At 35.4% G+C, this 14797-nt stretch overlaps 1 protein-coding gene across 6 annotated transcripts in view; it reads right to left on the reverse strand.

Moving 5' to 3' along the window:
• The window catches only part of LOC111323640 (prominin-1), a 28735-nt gene that overhangs the window by 6127 nt on the left and 7811 nt on the right, over positions 1 to 14797 (reverse strand). For 5 of the 6 annotated variants that reach the window (XM_088756565.1, XM_022927036.2, XM_022927038.2 and 2 more), the window contains 17 exons: positions 13943 to 14154; positions 12624 to 12744; positions 12417 to 12483; positions 11116 to 11199; positions 10264 to 10472; positions 9661 to 9735; positions 9102 to 9165; positions 8465 to 8541; positions 7817 to 7908; positions 7214 to 7366; positions 5623 to 5746; positions 4923 to 5020; positions 4106 to 4190; positions 3274 to 3420; positions 1525 to 1605; positions 648 to 734; positions 53 to 106 (listed from right to left, as the gene is read on the reverse strand). In XM_088756565.1, the coding sequence (XP_088612691.1) occupies positions 53 to 106; positions 648 to 734; positions 1525 to 1605; positions 3274 to 3420; positions 4106 to 4190; positions 4923 to 5020; positions 5623 to 5746; positions 7214 to 7366; positions 7817 to 7908; positions 8465 to 8541; positions 9102 to 9165; positions 9661 to 9735; positions 10264 to 10472; positions 11116 to 11199; positions 12417 to 12483; positions 12624 to 12744; positions 13943 to 14154 (1830 nt within the window). Of the gene's footprint in view, positions 1 to 52; positions 107 to 647; positions 735 to 1524; positions 1606 to 3273; positions 3421 to 4105; positions 4191 to 4922; positions 5021 to 5622; positions 5747 to 7213; positions 7367 to 7816; positions 7909 to 8464; positions 8542 to 9101; positions 9166 to 9660; positions 9736 to 10263; positions 10473 to 11115; positions 11200 to 12416; positions 12484 to 12623; positions 12745 to 13493; positions 13612 to 13942; positions 14155 to 14797 lie in introns of those variants that run through there. The other variant, XM_088756567.1, reaches the window with a different exon arrangement.

Below are 14797 nucleotides of genomic sequence, written 5' to 3' on the forward strand. Positions count from 1 at the left end.
ACATAGAGTAGTTAACCGCCTTTTTACGATTATTGTTGTTCACAAATCATACCAGTATTGCTTTTCCCGATTGCTGAAGATCACTTGCAAGTTTTCCCAGATATTCCTGAAAAAAAAAAAAACAAGAAATTTTAGTAAGTACATATGATGCACGATCCTCGCACCACAATGGTTCGAATCCCATACAGGCCTGACTTTTTTTCAGGTCTGATTTTCGCTATTGCATACATAGCGCTCTCTACTGCGAGGATCGTGCATCATATGTATCTACAACCGCAGCTCAAAATATATATGAACTTCATATATTCATTGTATCTGATTTATCATCACGGGTTTATTACGAATCAACTTAACGGCCTGCTCCCAGTTGGCTTATTAGCTCAATTGGTAGAGCGCTGCACTAGTATCGCAGAGGTCAGAGGTTCGAATCCCGTACAGGCCTGATTTTTTTCAGGTCTGATTTTCGCTATTGCATAAATAGCGCTCTCTACTGCGAGGATCGTGCATCATATGTATCTACAACCGCAGTTCAAAATATATATGAACTTCATATATTCATTGTATCTAATTTTAGTAAGGTCGTGCATCCACATGCCTTTCGCAGACTCGATGACAATCAAACTATCACTGAAAAGTTACACACTTACTGCCTGTTTCTCCGCTGGTTTTACATGCGTCTTGTCTAGGTTATCCAGTTTGTTTGATTCATTCGCCAACTTACTACTAACTGAAGCCTTTTTCAAAACAAAACAAAAACATTAGAGCTAATAAAATTAAACTCTATTTGATTGATTGACAGAACACAGTATATTTCATTGGCCAAATCTGAAAACTTCTTTCGTATGACAAATTCGATTAATTTTCCATGGACACCCAAAGACTTTACTACAAATGTCTTGAATTATCATGGATATCTTTCAGTTTAGATGCCCCCAGTGTGTTTTTCCTCAAGAAGGGATAGAGTGTTGATTCCGTTATCTTTAAACACCGATACTTACATTAATCAATAGCAACAAAATTTTACGTTTTATTACCTTGACGAGATTACCGAAGAAATGTCAAATTATTACATAAAAGTACGTTAACATAACAACATTATTTAGTCTTTCAAAACACTCTCGATTTCACTTTTACATGCCTGTACAACTCTATGACGATTTAAGAGACTCTGACCTAACCCTGCTGATTCTTTTCATCATCTGCCAATCATAATCCCTTAATAAAAACAGGTTAGATGATTTTCTAAACGCCAGCTGTAATGCCGCAATGCCAACTTCTTACACTGAGAAAAAGTTATGAAAATCTCTAGTGATAACCGAAATTGTATGATACCATTACAAAAGTAAAACCAAATATACAATCATCAAAACCATGGTTGCATTGATCCTTTTAACCATTGGTTGCAAAATGCTGAAAGTTTTTGAACAAGTCCTGTTTCTCCAAATCGAAGCTGCCTGCAGCAATAAGCAGGTGATCCCACGCAATGGGTGCCTGCATGTCCATGATGACGCTGTATTAACATACCTGACCTTTAGTAGTATTGGCAGCCTTGCTAACGTTGGATGCAAATGATGGCAAGGGGACAGTAACTATAGCTTTATTCACCTGGAAGTATGAAGATGTACACATAAATGACATGACTAACAATCCCGTGATTCTACTGCCATATAAGGTAAAATAGATAAGATAATGACTTTATTTTAAGAGGGTAACACGTAACAGTTTAAGTACAACTGATGACCCTGTGGCCCTCTCTAAAGTAATCTAATCAATACATAAAATTAACATATATGAAAGTAATAATAATTTGATCTATATAATAATTATGTACATATGATGCACGATCCTCGCAGTATATAGCGCTATTTAAGCAATAGCGAAAATCAGACCTGAAAAAAATCAGGCCTGTACGGGACTCGAACCACTGACTTTTGCGATACTAGTGCAGCGCTCTACCAATTGAGCTAACAAGCCAACTGGGAGCAGGCCGTTAAGTTGATTCGTAATAAACCCGTGAAAGTGATAAATGAGATACAATGAAATATATGAAGTTAATATATTTTGTACTGCGGTATTAGATACATATGATGCACGATCCTCGTGCATCATATGTTCATCATGGGTTTATTACGAATCAACTTAACGGCCTGCTCCCAGTTGGCTTGTTAGCTCAATTGGTAGAGCGCTGCACTAGTATCGCAGAGGTCAGTGGTTCGAGTCCCGTACAGGCCTGATTTTTTTCAGGTCTGATTTTCGCTATTGCTTAAATAGCGCCATCTACTGCGAGGATCGTGCATCATATGTATCTAATACCGCAGTACAAAATATATGAACTTCATATATTTCATTGTATCTCATTTATCACTTTCACGGGTTTATTACGAATCAACTTAACGGCCTGCTCCCAGTTGGCTTGTTATCTCAATTGGTAGAGCGCTGCACTAGTATCGCAAAAGTCAGTGGTTCGAGTCCCGTACAGGCCTGATTTTTTTCAGGTCTGATTTTCGCTATTGCTTAAATAGCGCTATCTACTGCGAGGATCGTGCATCATATGTATCTAATACCGCAGTACAAAATATATGAACTTCATATATTTCATTGTATCTCTTAATAATTATGGTTTTTACATATGGTTTTTACGTGTATCAATAATCCACAATAAAGGCAATTGCTTTCTGCTTTATATAGTGCCACATGCTCGATGAATGTGAAGATGAATTCATTGCTATTCTGGTAAATAATTTGTTCGCCTGATCTTCATTATGCAGTTGCCTGTCTACAATGATCTGTCCGTCATTCATCCATCTGACCTTCTGATCACCTGTCTATCTATCTGTCTGTCTGTCTGTCTGACTGTTTCCATCATGTCTGCTTGTCTGTCAGTCTGCCAGCCCGCTTGTCTGTCGGACCATTCATCTACTTGCCTATTCTTGGCCACAATTTGCTTGTATATCTCTATCCTGTCTGTTACAAGGGGTTTCCCTTGGGATGCTATTCACAGAGTCTTTGGAGGAATTGGAGTTGAAATTCCAGCATGTGAAAAATGCAAGATTGAAGTCTAGAAACCAAATCTCAAAGAAAGGGGATTTGTTTGAAATTTTAACAATTCTTTTTCAGAAACACAGCCAACACAGATGGTGCAGATTTTGTATGAAATCCTCTGTAAAGTCAAGTTTAGCAAGGACATCATGATGAATGAAAATAATGTTCAAGTTCATCATTATGCATGCTAATGATTGATGAACAATAAAAAACCTTCTGTTCATACTTTACCTGTTCATGATACTGGGTGTAGTTAATGTCTGACACTCCAGCATTCAACGAGTCATTTACACTTTGCTTGGCTTTTTCAGGAATAACTTCAGTATCCGTAATAGTTTCGTTTAGGGTAGCAAACACTGCATCCAGTTCAGGGATTTGCTAATAGTACACAAAAGAGGAAACTGTAAAAAATGCAAGATTGAAGTCTAGAAACCAAACGCCTATACTCAGCCATTCATGGGCAGTCAGCTACATTAATTGTATCTCTAAAAAGAGACTTGAAGTTCAAACAAATCAATTTCACTTTTTTCAAATACTCTCCTGTTAATACAGAGACTTGCATCAAATAGAGAGCCTCCCTCTTTTTAAAGATAAAATAAATAAATAAATAAATGGGATATTGGGAGGAATCTAGTTCTTACGATATTCATATAATTATAAGATAGTATTTTGCAGAGGTTTGATGTTCTAATCAGATCCAATTTGAGTAGTTGCTGAAAAGCCATATCAGTGCAGAAAATAAAGACATTTATCATCACTATGTAATTAACACTATTATCAACATCGTAATTCTCATTCTTGCTATTATCATTATCATTATCTTGATCATCACTACCTGAAGCCCTTAAAAAGGTTCACACCTACATTAACATAATAAAAGGAAAGCTCCATCCCACTCCAAAATCCAATGTTTTATAAAAACTTAGTTATTGACATCCACATTAGACTAAATCAGACAGCCCCAGCAACATAGTAGAAACCAAGACACACACTGAACTTAATCACTGCAGATTGTAATCTGATTTGAACATGATTATAAAAAGAAACTTTCTTTAAAACTTACATCTTTGTAGTTAAGTACAACAGAGAGATTAAATAAATAGTCCATCTTAAGAACATCCCAGGGAGCTTCATTTTTGTAACATTCCCTAGAAGTTCACACAAGACAAATTGTAACACGAGACCACAACATTTTGAAGCTTGCTTGAGTACTATAACACAGCATAAAACTAGCGCTAAGAAGTCACGACGTTTGGACCTCTCTGAGGTCATTTTCAAGTGAGTAAGTTTTCCAAATCAGCATAAATATGTTGAAGCAGGTTGAAGACGATAAAATGTGGCAAACGCTAAAATATGTGAAAAAGTGCAAACAATATAAAACACTTTCAATATGATCATTCACTTCTCCTAATTTTTAAGTAAGACATCATTTGTCATTGATCATCACCATCATCCAGTGAAACATAAGCCTCAAGATAATTGGAAATGCCAATGCAAGGGGTTAAGGGGGGCAGGGGTTAAGGGAGGCAGGGATTAAGGGGGCAGGGGTTAAGGAGGGCAGGGGTTAAGGGGGGCAGGGGTTAAGGAGGGAAGGGGTTAAGGGGGGCAGGGGCTAAGGGGGGACAGGGGCTACGAGAAGAGATAAAAGACTGTCTGGATTTCTTTGGAGTAATATACATGCAATTCCCTGTGTCTCCAGAAATGGAAGAATTTCCATGGGAAAACTATCAACTAATTAATAATAATTGTCACCACGGCACCATGCACAATCAGAAAATATCTGGTGGAATATATAAAGTAAAATATGAACATGATGAATCTTTGGATCCATTCAAAGACAAGATGCTTTCAGTCTTTCATGTATGTTCTACAAAACTTACTCAAGCACTCCAGACAATGTCAATGGAATAGTTCCGTTTTTTAAGATCATTTTACCCAGCATGTACTCTCCTCCCATAACTGTTGGGTCATCTATAGTCTAAGAAAATCAACTATTACAAATAAGTGGCTAAATACAACAGCATACATTAGCAATCAAGTCCTCAAAAAAAGGTTATACATTTTTGCACTTATTCATCGCTTATTCGTTGCAAATAAATTTCCCAAATTCATTTGATTATACTAGCTGAAATTAAAGTATTAACTTGGAGGTGAATAGCATAGAAATAATCATCTGTCAGCAGCCTAAGAACAACTGTGCTGATCTGTGCTTTGCTTTAATTGCCAAATAACTAATTAGTTTCATTAATTATTTAAAAAGGCAGCTGCTCCATAAGGTACAATACGGGCAACAAAGTTTGATTTGACAATATTTAAACCTGAATTTAAGTAATTTTTCAATTTCCAATCAAAGTGTAACGCCTTATGTATGTATCAGGTTTGAAAGCACAGAGCAAACAGTCAAACTCTTAACAATTAAAAGGAATGAAGACAAGATAAATTAACATTATGCATCCAGAAATTTCTGTTATTTGCTGGAAAGTGAGAGAATAATTTTTATTATGAGAAATCCTCCGATGCTAAATAAAATAACTAGACTATTACACATATGGGTAAAATGAATCCAAAACAAAGTGATACCTTTTCAAGAAGTTTATAATTAGGTATGCCATCACAAGCAACAGCTATGTTTGTTCCCAAAAGAAAGGTGATACCAGTCAACAAATTAATCAGAAATGCAGAAAAGAATAACAGACCAGCAGCTCTAGAAAATGGGAAAAAAATAAAATGGTCAAGTCAATATTTCCATTTAACTATAAACCTTAATAACACTCCTCCTGAATATTACATCTTCTATAGTTATTTTAAATCTCCAGGAGGTCAGTAATCCAACTATAGTTCATAAACAGCACAAGAGGAATGACTGCTAAAATTGAATGAATGCATGTATAAACAGACAAATCAATGAATGAGGTCATGACACAATCTGCAAATCATGATTAACCTTTTGGCAAAACATTTAAAAAATTGACAGGGCCACCAGAATCAGCAAAAACCAAAAACTATTCTGTAAATACAGAAATATGCTAAAAGCAGTTCAGTAACAACAAAGTCTGGCGTGTTTTGTACAGGATAGAGTATATTATTCTACTAATCTCTTACAAAGCAATCAGTCAAAGCTTAATGATTATAATAATTGACTTTTTTTAATACATGACACAAAAAACAAAAACTAATGGTTGCATGTATCCATAAACAAAAAGTGATAAAGAAATGAGGGAACTCTTGGAGTTTTTAAAAGTACATGTAAATAAGATTTTAAGTGACTCCAACTATTATAGATAACTACTGGAAAAGCCTGTGTATAAGCTGCACTTTTTTTCCAAAAATCATTGCTAGAAATTGGGGGCATGGCTTATCTGCAGGAACATTTGAAAAAGGTGTAGTGAATGTTGACACCAATTTTCGTTAATGCATCAGATCTAGGTAATGCCTGGTTACAAAGCTTCGACTGTAATGTTGTTGTAATGCAAAAATATATGGAAAAACTGTGTTGAATTAAGAAATTCCTGTCAACAAATACTAGAAAAAGACCAATCATATCTCAAAGTTGGTAGAAATGATGTTCATTATATTAGAATGCTAAAATTGTGGGTAAAGACTTTGAAGTATTTTCTGTTGCAATGTTAATAGTGAGTTTACATTCCATGAACAGTGGATGAAGAAGACTTCTCAAGACTTGACTTTGGATTTCTTTTGATTACTTTCAAAAAATCTTTTTATCCAAAATCTGAGCTGCTAAATTCAGGGTGCAGCTTATCTGCGGATGCGGCTTATCTACGGGCTTTTACAGTAGGTTTCTTCTACTAGCAATGACCTCAGAAAAAAACAAATCCAATTGCTGTTTGGCTAAGACAAAACCATCAATACCAAACAGAACAGAAAGATGAAATTCAGGGCATGTGATTAAATGGAAGCGATTAATAAGCAATCAAATAATTTTTCACGCAATTTCTGATGACTGAGTACAATTAGTTACACATTGTTCAAAGTTCACAAATTCTACTCATGCATAGACAGGCTGTATATAATTTATTTTCAGTCTTGATAAAGTTATTTGAGTTTATTCACAAAATAATATACCTACAGTAGTTGCATTTGAACCATTCAGCTACTCACGAGTATTTATAATTATGAAATGGGTTGTCAATTGAAAGCACCCACAACTAACCCTAACATAAGCTTTCCTCCCTTGTGTGAAACATTACTTCTACTGCTGGGTGTATCATAACTTGAAGAACCACACAAGCCCATTACCACAGCAATTATCAACAGCAGAGCATCCAACAAAGATAGAACTCCTATCAGAATGAAGACTGTATGCCTAACAGAAAAAAAGATAAACAAGGACATCACTTTTAGTTGTTGTTTTCTTTTTTTGCTTCTTTTTTCACACAACATTATATTCACATCATATCAGAGAGAGTCATACAATGTAAAAATTGTCTAAGGCAAGGATTATAAAATTACTATTTATAAGGTAAGTTGTTTACAGTCTACCTCCCTTTACACAAAACTTCTCTTCAAAACCCCTCATACAATCTTAAACAACACAGAATCGATCTGTTTTCCCCCCTCAGTAAAGCTGGCCCCATCCTAAAATTGAGAATTGGAAAGTAACAGAACTGCTTTGCACTCAAACAGTTCAGTTTTGTACAGATATGACATTGCATAAGGTGAAGACACAGAACCAAAAGAGAAGTACAAAGTGCCAACCTTCACAAAAACCAAGTAACAGTAAAATGACAAATATAAGTATCAAATACACATATACCTGTAGTTGTCATATTTGGCTAACAAACCATCTGGACCAAGATACTTCTCATCTACATCATCTCTAATTGGAAACAGAGTATCTGCAATGTACTATCAAATGACAAGAAAAACTTTAAAACACATATCACTTAATGTGCATTGCCTGATGTCATTTATGTTTATGGGAAAACCCCATTAAATCATTCAGGGACACTGAGGTTTGGCTACTGCAGTCAACTACAATCCCACAAAACCCTGGTGACAGTGCTGAAGTCATCTTCAACTTTGCAGCATGCAGCTAAAAGCCAGCACCTAACACTCCTGTAAGCAATAACAGTGATAGACAACTTGGCCAGATGGAAATAAGATTCATGACCACATCTGAAATTCTTGAATGATTTTAAAACCCTGGCCTCTAAGCATAAAAAAAAACAAAACAAACAAAATAAAAAAACAAACAATTTGACCCTGAAACAGTTTTCTAGTTTCATGACTTAAGACATGAACAAGGTCCTCCAAAGATAGGTACACTGCAATCCTAACTCAGAGTCACAACAACATTAATTGGAACAACTACAGAATGAGAAAAACAACCACAACTAAAATATTTTCAAAGAAATGTGTAGAAATAAAACTTTAAAGTTCTAATATGCTGGCTAAGTATTACCTTATTAATGTCATCTCTAAAAGGCTGCACAACATCCACTGGCATATCATTTATTTTTTTTGTAAAATTCTGAAATTCTGTAGACAAAAATTGTTGCATGTTTGAGTGATATGTGATCTCTTAATTCTGTGTTCAAAGTTCCACTTGTACAATATTTTGACCCATAAACTACTACTAAGTGATAAGCAGTTCAAGGAGATCCAATTTACACTCTTCCCTCTGGCTCCTACACAGTTCCATGTGAATTAGTAACAAGAATTTGGTATAACATCAAGAACACAACTTCTACCTGATAAGTTTGAGTATTAATTCTCAATATCAGTTTGCTGGATAATGTATAGATTTAGATACTATAAGGAAATTAGTTACATGTTAATTGCCTCTTCAAGGATTCAGTAAATGCTTCTTTACAAGTATTTCATTTCATTCCATAATTTATTTTCTGTAAGTTCTTTTTCCTAACACTACATTCGGCTTTTTTAAACAGATTCAAAGCTTTCTTGCAATATCTACCGGTGAAAGTAAATTATGTAAATATAACTTGAAGTAAGTTCAGAATCCTGGTAAAATAAGCATATAGAGATGTTTTGAAAGTAGTAAGACACACAGGAATTTTCACATGTGTCATATTTCTTACCATTAGTTAAATTTGTAGTCAAGTTTTGAACTTTCCCGGCCATGTCCTGAAGAGACTGATTACCCTATTTTGATAAAGAAGAGAGCACGGTTCACATATTATGACCTCATAACCAACCACAAAGTTCTAGTGATCGATATAGCTATAAGTTATATAACTATGTAACTGCTCTGATAATTTAAGAGACAAAAAGATTGCAGTCACATTTAGTTTCTGATTGATAGCATAACAGGTACACTGTCCTATTAGTGCCTAAATTCAGCTGGTGATAACCAATCGCATCAGAGAATTTTATTATAGTTTTGATTACATCAATAAAAGTATTAACAAGCTTCCCCCTAACACATTTTCAAGGCCTTAATGTCACATTTTTTCCATTGCAAACAGCTCCCAAACAGCACATAGCAAATACTTAAATCATTTTCTTAACTGTGTACAAGTAAAATATTTAGCACCTTAAAACTTAAGAAATCACCAAGAATCTACATAAAAATTGTTATATCAACATCAAGACTTAACACATGATTGTAACAATAGTTGTTGGAGTTCAAAATTGTACCTTTACAACATCATCTCCAAGACCACTCTTTGCCACATCCTCTATTTTGTTTTGGCTATCAGTAACATTGGGAACCTAATTAAGAAATGATAAGACTGAATTCAGCTGTATACAGTGTACTTCCTTACTACCACTTTACAACTACTAGACAAACAAAGAGCTTTTCAAGAGTGGCACATTGAAGGGTGGAGGGAAAAGCTTCTGGGCACAATAGTTAGTCAATTTGTCACTGTACACAGTATTAATTTACCCATAAAATGACTGGCTTAATTCTCCCTAGGTTGCTCAGGAAATAGTCTTAATTGCAGCAATTGGCTGATCAACAAAAATATTCTCCTTGAAACATTGTGACAAGAATTGAAAATTCATGTATATATTTAATAATAATGGTTCATTATAAACATCTGATTTGAAAGAGAATACTTTCAAGGTCCTAAAACACTGATTTTTTTCCCTTACAATCCATAAGATTTGCTCCTATGTTGTACCATCATCTATGATGAAGAGCAGATGAGTTGCATTCAAATCATCATCTTCATATCTTGATTGCCAGTTTTTTGTTACAACAAAAAAGTGAAAGTCACAATGAACAAAATGACAAACCTTGTTGAAGTCTGCTTCAGTTTCCACATCCTTACCAGATGGGATTTCATCACACAAACTGCCTCCTCCATTACTTACACATTCAGCATGAATGGCCTCCAGTTGTTTCTGAATGGAAATTAGTTCATTTTGAATATGGCTGCTTTTTGAAATCAGAGATGACTTTGTAACTGTTATTTCACCAAAAAGTTGTGCAGTCTTTGTCACAGCTGACAATTAATAAAAGAACATAACATGTTGTTATTACAAATCCCAACTCCTTGCCAGCCTGGCCAAAAAGTCAAAACTGACAGCTTTGTTCCAAGGGAAAAAAATATTTAAAAACAACAGTTAACATCAATCTAAGGTTAATCTTATTCTAAGTTTCCTCTTTGCAGAAAAACAAATTCGAAAATGAAAAATTCTGGTCACCAGGTGCAGTATAAATTATGCTGTATATCATTTTTACTTTTTTTTTTATTATCATACATTATAGTATGGCTGTGTCTCACAAGGACTGGGAACTACCAAATTCACAAATTTGATTGGCTGAAATCTGAATATTGAAAGCAGTCTAGATTTTCCCATCTAGACCAGCATCTAGACCAGTCTAGAAAAAAAAGGTACAAAGAATAATAAATTGGCATATAAGACACAGCCATATTATAATAATAAACATCTTATTAACCAAGCTAGGTCAGTCTGTATGGGAGAATCTTGACCTCGGTCACTGGTACAGACCTCACTGCATTCGGTCGGTACTGGCGACCTCAGTCAAGATTCTTCCATACAGACCTCCCGCTTGGTTAATAAGTACTAAGTATGAAATCAAAATGCCTTTTTAAGAATACTGGTGCCTAAACATATGTTTACCTTGATCAACATCTTTAACAGAAGAGTAGAGTTCTTGGAATACAGGTGCCTGTACTATGGGGATAACTATATCTCTTCCCATTGCTAAATAAAGTAATAAATAAACACCAGTTTAATATACTACAAAACAGAAAAGGGAAAAAATGCAGTGTTTCTACATTGTACATTTGCACACTTAGCAACTGAACCAGATGAGCACTCAAAATTCATTATAATGTAAGCATTTGTTAACCTTTGGCTGGGGAAATACTAGTTTTATGTGAGACAGGAATAATTGTGACAAACTTCACAGAAAATTTTTAAGACTACCGTCCGTTAGTCTTTTGTCTCTTAACCAGGCAGCTTTCCTTTGACACCCAAGAGCATCTCTTTAATAGTTAGTAACCTTGAAGGAAATAGAATAATTGCAGTCCCCGTGGATTGAGGCAATATTTATGATTAATATGATGCAGAAACTGCTACCCCTCTAAGTTCTTCCAGGCCTGCATGTCCCAAGGGTTATGGCTGTGCATGAGATCCCAATAAGCAAGTACTGTAGGTTGCACTCTTAACCACAATGAAATGGGTAGTTCTGCCTACTCATTATCATGCTCAACAACCCACCATGATAACAGAGTGTTGTCTGCAAAAACACTTATTTACTTCAAGGTTAGATAGGTACAATATTATTATGGTTCAGTGAATTTCCCAAGAAAACAACATTGTGATCCTGGCCAAACCTTTAACTAAGGACAATAATATTAGAACAGAAAGTATGACATGCCAAGAAAAACTCTAATTATGGGCTTACAAGATGTTTCTGGCATTTCTGCCAATTCCAAAAGGCATGTTGGATTTCAGAATAGCCAAATTAGAACTTAGTCAGAAGCACTGATTAATTAACCTAAAAATTCTTCCAGTTGTCAAAAAAATCATTTATATCCATGATACTTGGCAAATCTGTTACATAACTCGCTATACACTTGTCTCCCTCCATTCCTAAAGGTCCATCAATCTGTCTGTCCCAAGATCTAGAACCTCTACCTATGGCAACAGATCCTTTGCATGTGCATCCCCTATGTTTTGGAACAAACTTCCTATTTTATAAGATATTTCAAAACCTTAGATTCCTGTAAAACCAGGCTCAAGACTCACCTTTTTATAATCACTTTGAATTTATCATTTAATTTTCATCTTATTTTGTAATTACTTTAAATCTTATGCAAAAGCATTCATTTGAGACTTATGTATAATGCGTTTTTAAGAACTATATAATTATTATTATTAATACAAATGTATGTCCTATGCCCATAAAAACTCACCAATAACTTCATCAAACAAAACGTTGATTGTGGGAACAGCTTCTTGAAGTAGTATGTGATTTATTTCCTGAAATTTGTACACAATTAATACATTAATTTTATACAGGTCACTTCGCAGCACAATCAAACACTGTTCAAGTGTCAAACAAGCTCCATCATGAATATACAGATCCATGAAAGTCTACATACAGGTAGTTTATCATTTACCTGAAGTAAATTGCCTGTGTAAATTTTTACATCACTAAATGAGTCATTCCACATCATTCTTGCATGTGGGATACTGTCATTCATTTGAATGCTTGAAGCTAAAATAAAGCCACCTGAAACACTAAAAGACACAACACAGAGTGAAAAGAAAATTGATGATGTGGGCTGATCAACAAGGAAGGAGTATTCTGTTGTAGAACTGTTGTTGAAGACATGGATTGAGGTATTTACAACAGTACTTTGACTCTACTGATCACTTCCAATAGGATATTGTCAGACAATCATTAATTATAACAGTAGATGGTACTTCCGAGTTTAACCCCTTCATTCCTGATATTGTATGTAACTATTTCTCCTTACACATCACCCTGAATTAAACATGAAGGCCATGCAAATTATCACCATGTAAAAAAACTCTTGATTGTTGAACAAATTCTCATTGTTGATACCATAGGAAAAGTATTATTATAGTAAATGGTGTGGGGAATATGGATACTGTTGTGATGGTGTTTGTATATAAGCCAAGTGGCCCATCCAGCTGGCACTTAAATCTGGTTTCCCGTAGCATGAAGTGGCTAGACTGGAGTATTTCTAGATGGGATGCTAGTCCATCGCAGGGTTACCCCCCAGCATTAAATTTGCTGGTACCCATTTATACACCTGGGTGAAGAGAGGCACTGTGAGAGTAAAGTGTCTCGCCTAAGAACACAACACAATGTCCCCAGTCAGGGCTCGACCTTGGACTACTCAATCTGGAGTCGAGCGCACTAATCATGAGGCCATCACACCTCCCAGCTGTTGTGATGGTGTGCATGGGAAAAAAGAGGGAAGTTGAAAGGCCAGCTGTCCAAGAACAAAACGAAGTCTTACAGTACACCTATATGAAGGCTAGTGTGGGAACTGCATCTCCCAACCATAGGAAAGAAGTTGATTCCAGTCCATGACTTGCCATGCAAGAAATAGCAGTGAGCCATGCATGGGACACCATCTGGTCAAAATTCAACAAAAGATAGTCCATAGAATTTTGCATCATGTTCTAATATGGCATCAGCAGAACTCAACAGTGCACCTTTATTTTTCCCTTCAATTGATGACAGTGACAATTCAATTCATTACCCTGATCAACTGATTTCTCCTGAATTAAGCAATATCTTCAGTTGATAAAAGGAAGATTAGAAAGGACAGTTGTCCTGTCAGGGAAAATGAAGAAGGAATATATTGCACTGTGTCAGCATGATAACGTTAAAATTTTCCAACATGGACATACTTGTATTTGTGAATAAAGCAAAATGAAGAAATACTTCAAAATTCACACTTACATCAGTAAAAATGCACAAAGAAGGATTCCAAGAGAGTACCCTATTCTTTCTTTAGTGGGATGCTGTTTGAGTTCATCATCATCATAAATAATGCTGCCACATTTTCCTCTACAGCGACAACAGCAAAACACTAGACCAACAATGGGCATAATCAATGCAGCAATCAAAGAGAGGGATGCCAGCACTATCATAGGAACTTCATAGTCAATCACCTGCAATGTATTCAAAAAGGCACTGTTTACAACAACATGCAGCAATAGATCATGACAGCAAAATTCTTCAATAGGCTTTGCAACACTTATTAGTGTTCTCCACAAGTACCAGTCACTGAAATTTTCACTGGCTACTGGTTTCTGTAGTGCTGGCTACTCTAATGTGACAAAACAGTGAAAAACTTTTATCAATGTGCAATTAATTTCAAACTTATTATTAGCTTCATTTCTTATTTACCCAAAAAGTCTGAATAAAACTGGACAGGAAAAAAATAACTTAAAGCAAGTGGAGTGGATTTTAGTGAAATAGATGCTTGTATCCTTGGAAGAATCACGTGTTTACCACTAGCCACTGTTTTATTATGGCTGGCTACTGAAAAATCTAATAATTATGTACAACATGTCAGGCCTGGACACTAATGGTAGCCAACAAGCCACAGACTGTACTGTAGAAATTCAGTTTTGGCTAGTGGGTTTCAATTTCCACCAGCCAGTTTGGCTAGTAAACAAACAGAAATTAATTGTTGTAACATTTAAGTTGTCACTTACCACTTGGCTAGTAATTAAGTTGAAAAGTTAGTGTCAAGCCCTTCATGTTAGATGAAAATCAATCATAATGATTATAATTTCAGCTATAATTTTT

Source organism: Stylophora pistillata, chromosome 4, assembly GCF_964205215.1.
Source record: "Stylophora pistillata chromosome 4, jaStyPist1.2, whole genome shotgun sequence".
NCBI classification, from domain to species: domain Eukaryota; kingdom Metazoa; phylum Cnidaria; class Anthozoa; order Scleractinia; family Pocilloporidae; genus Stylophora; species Stylophora pistillata.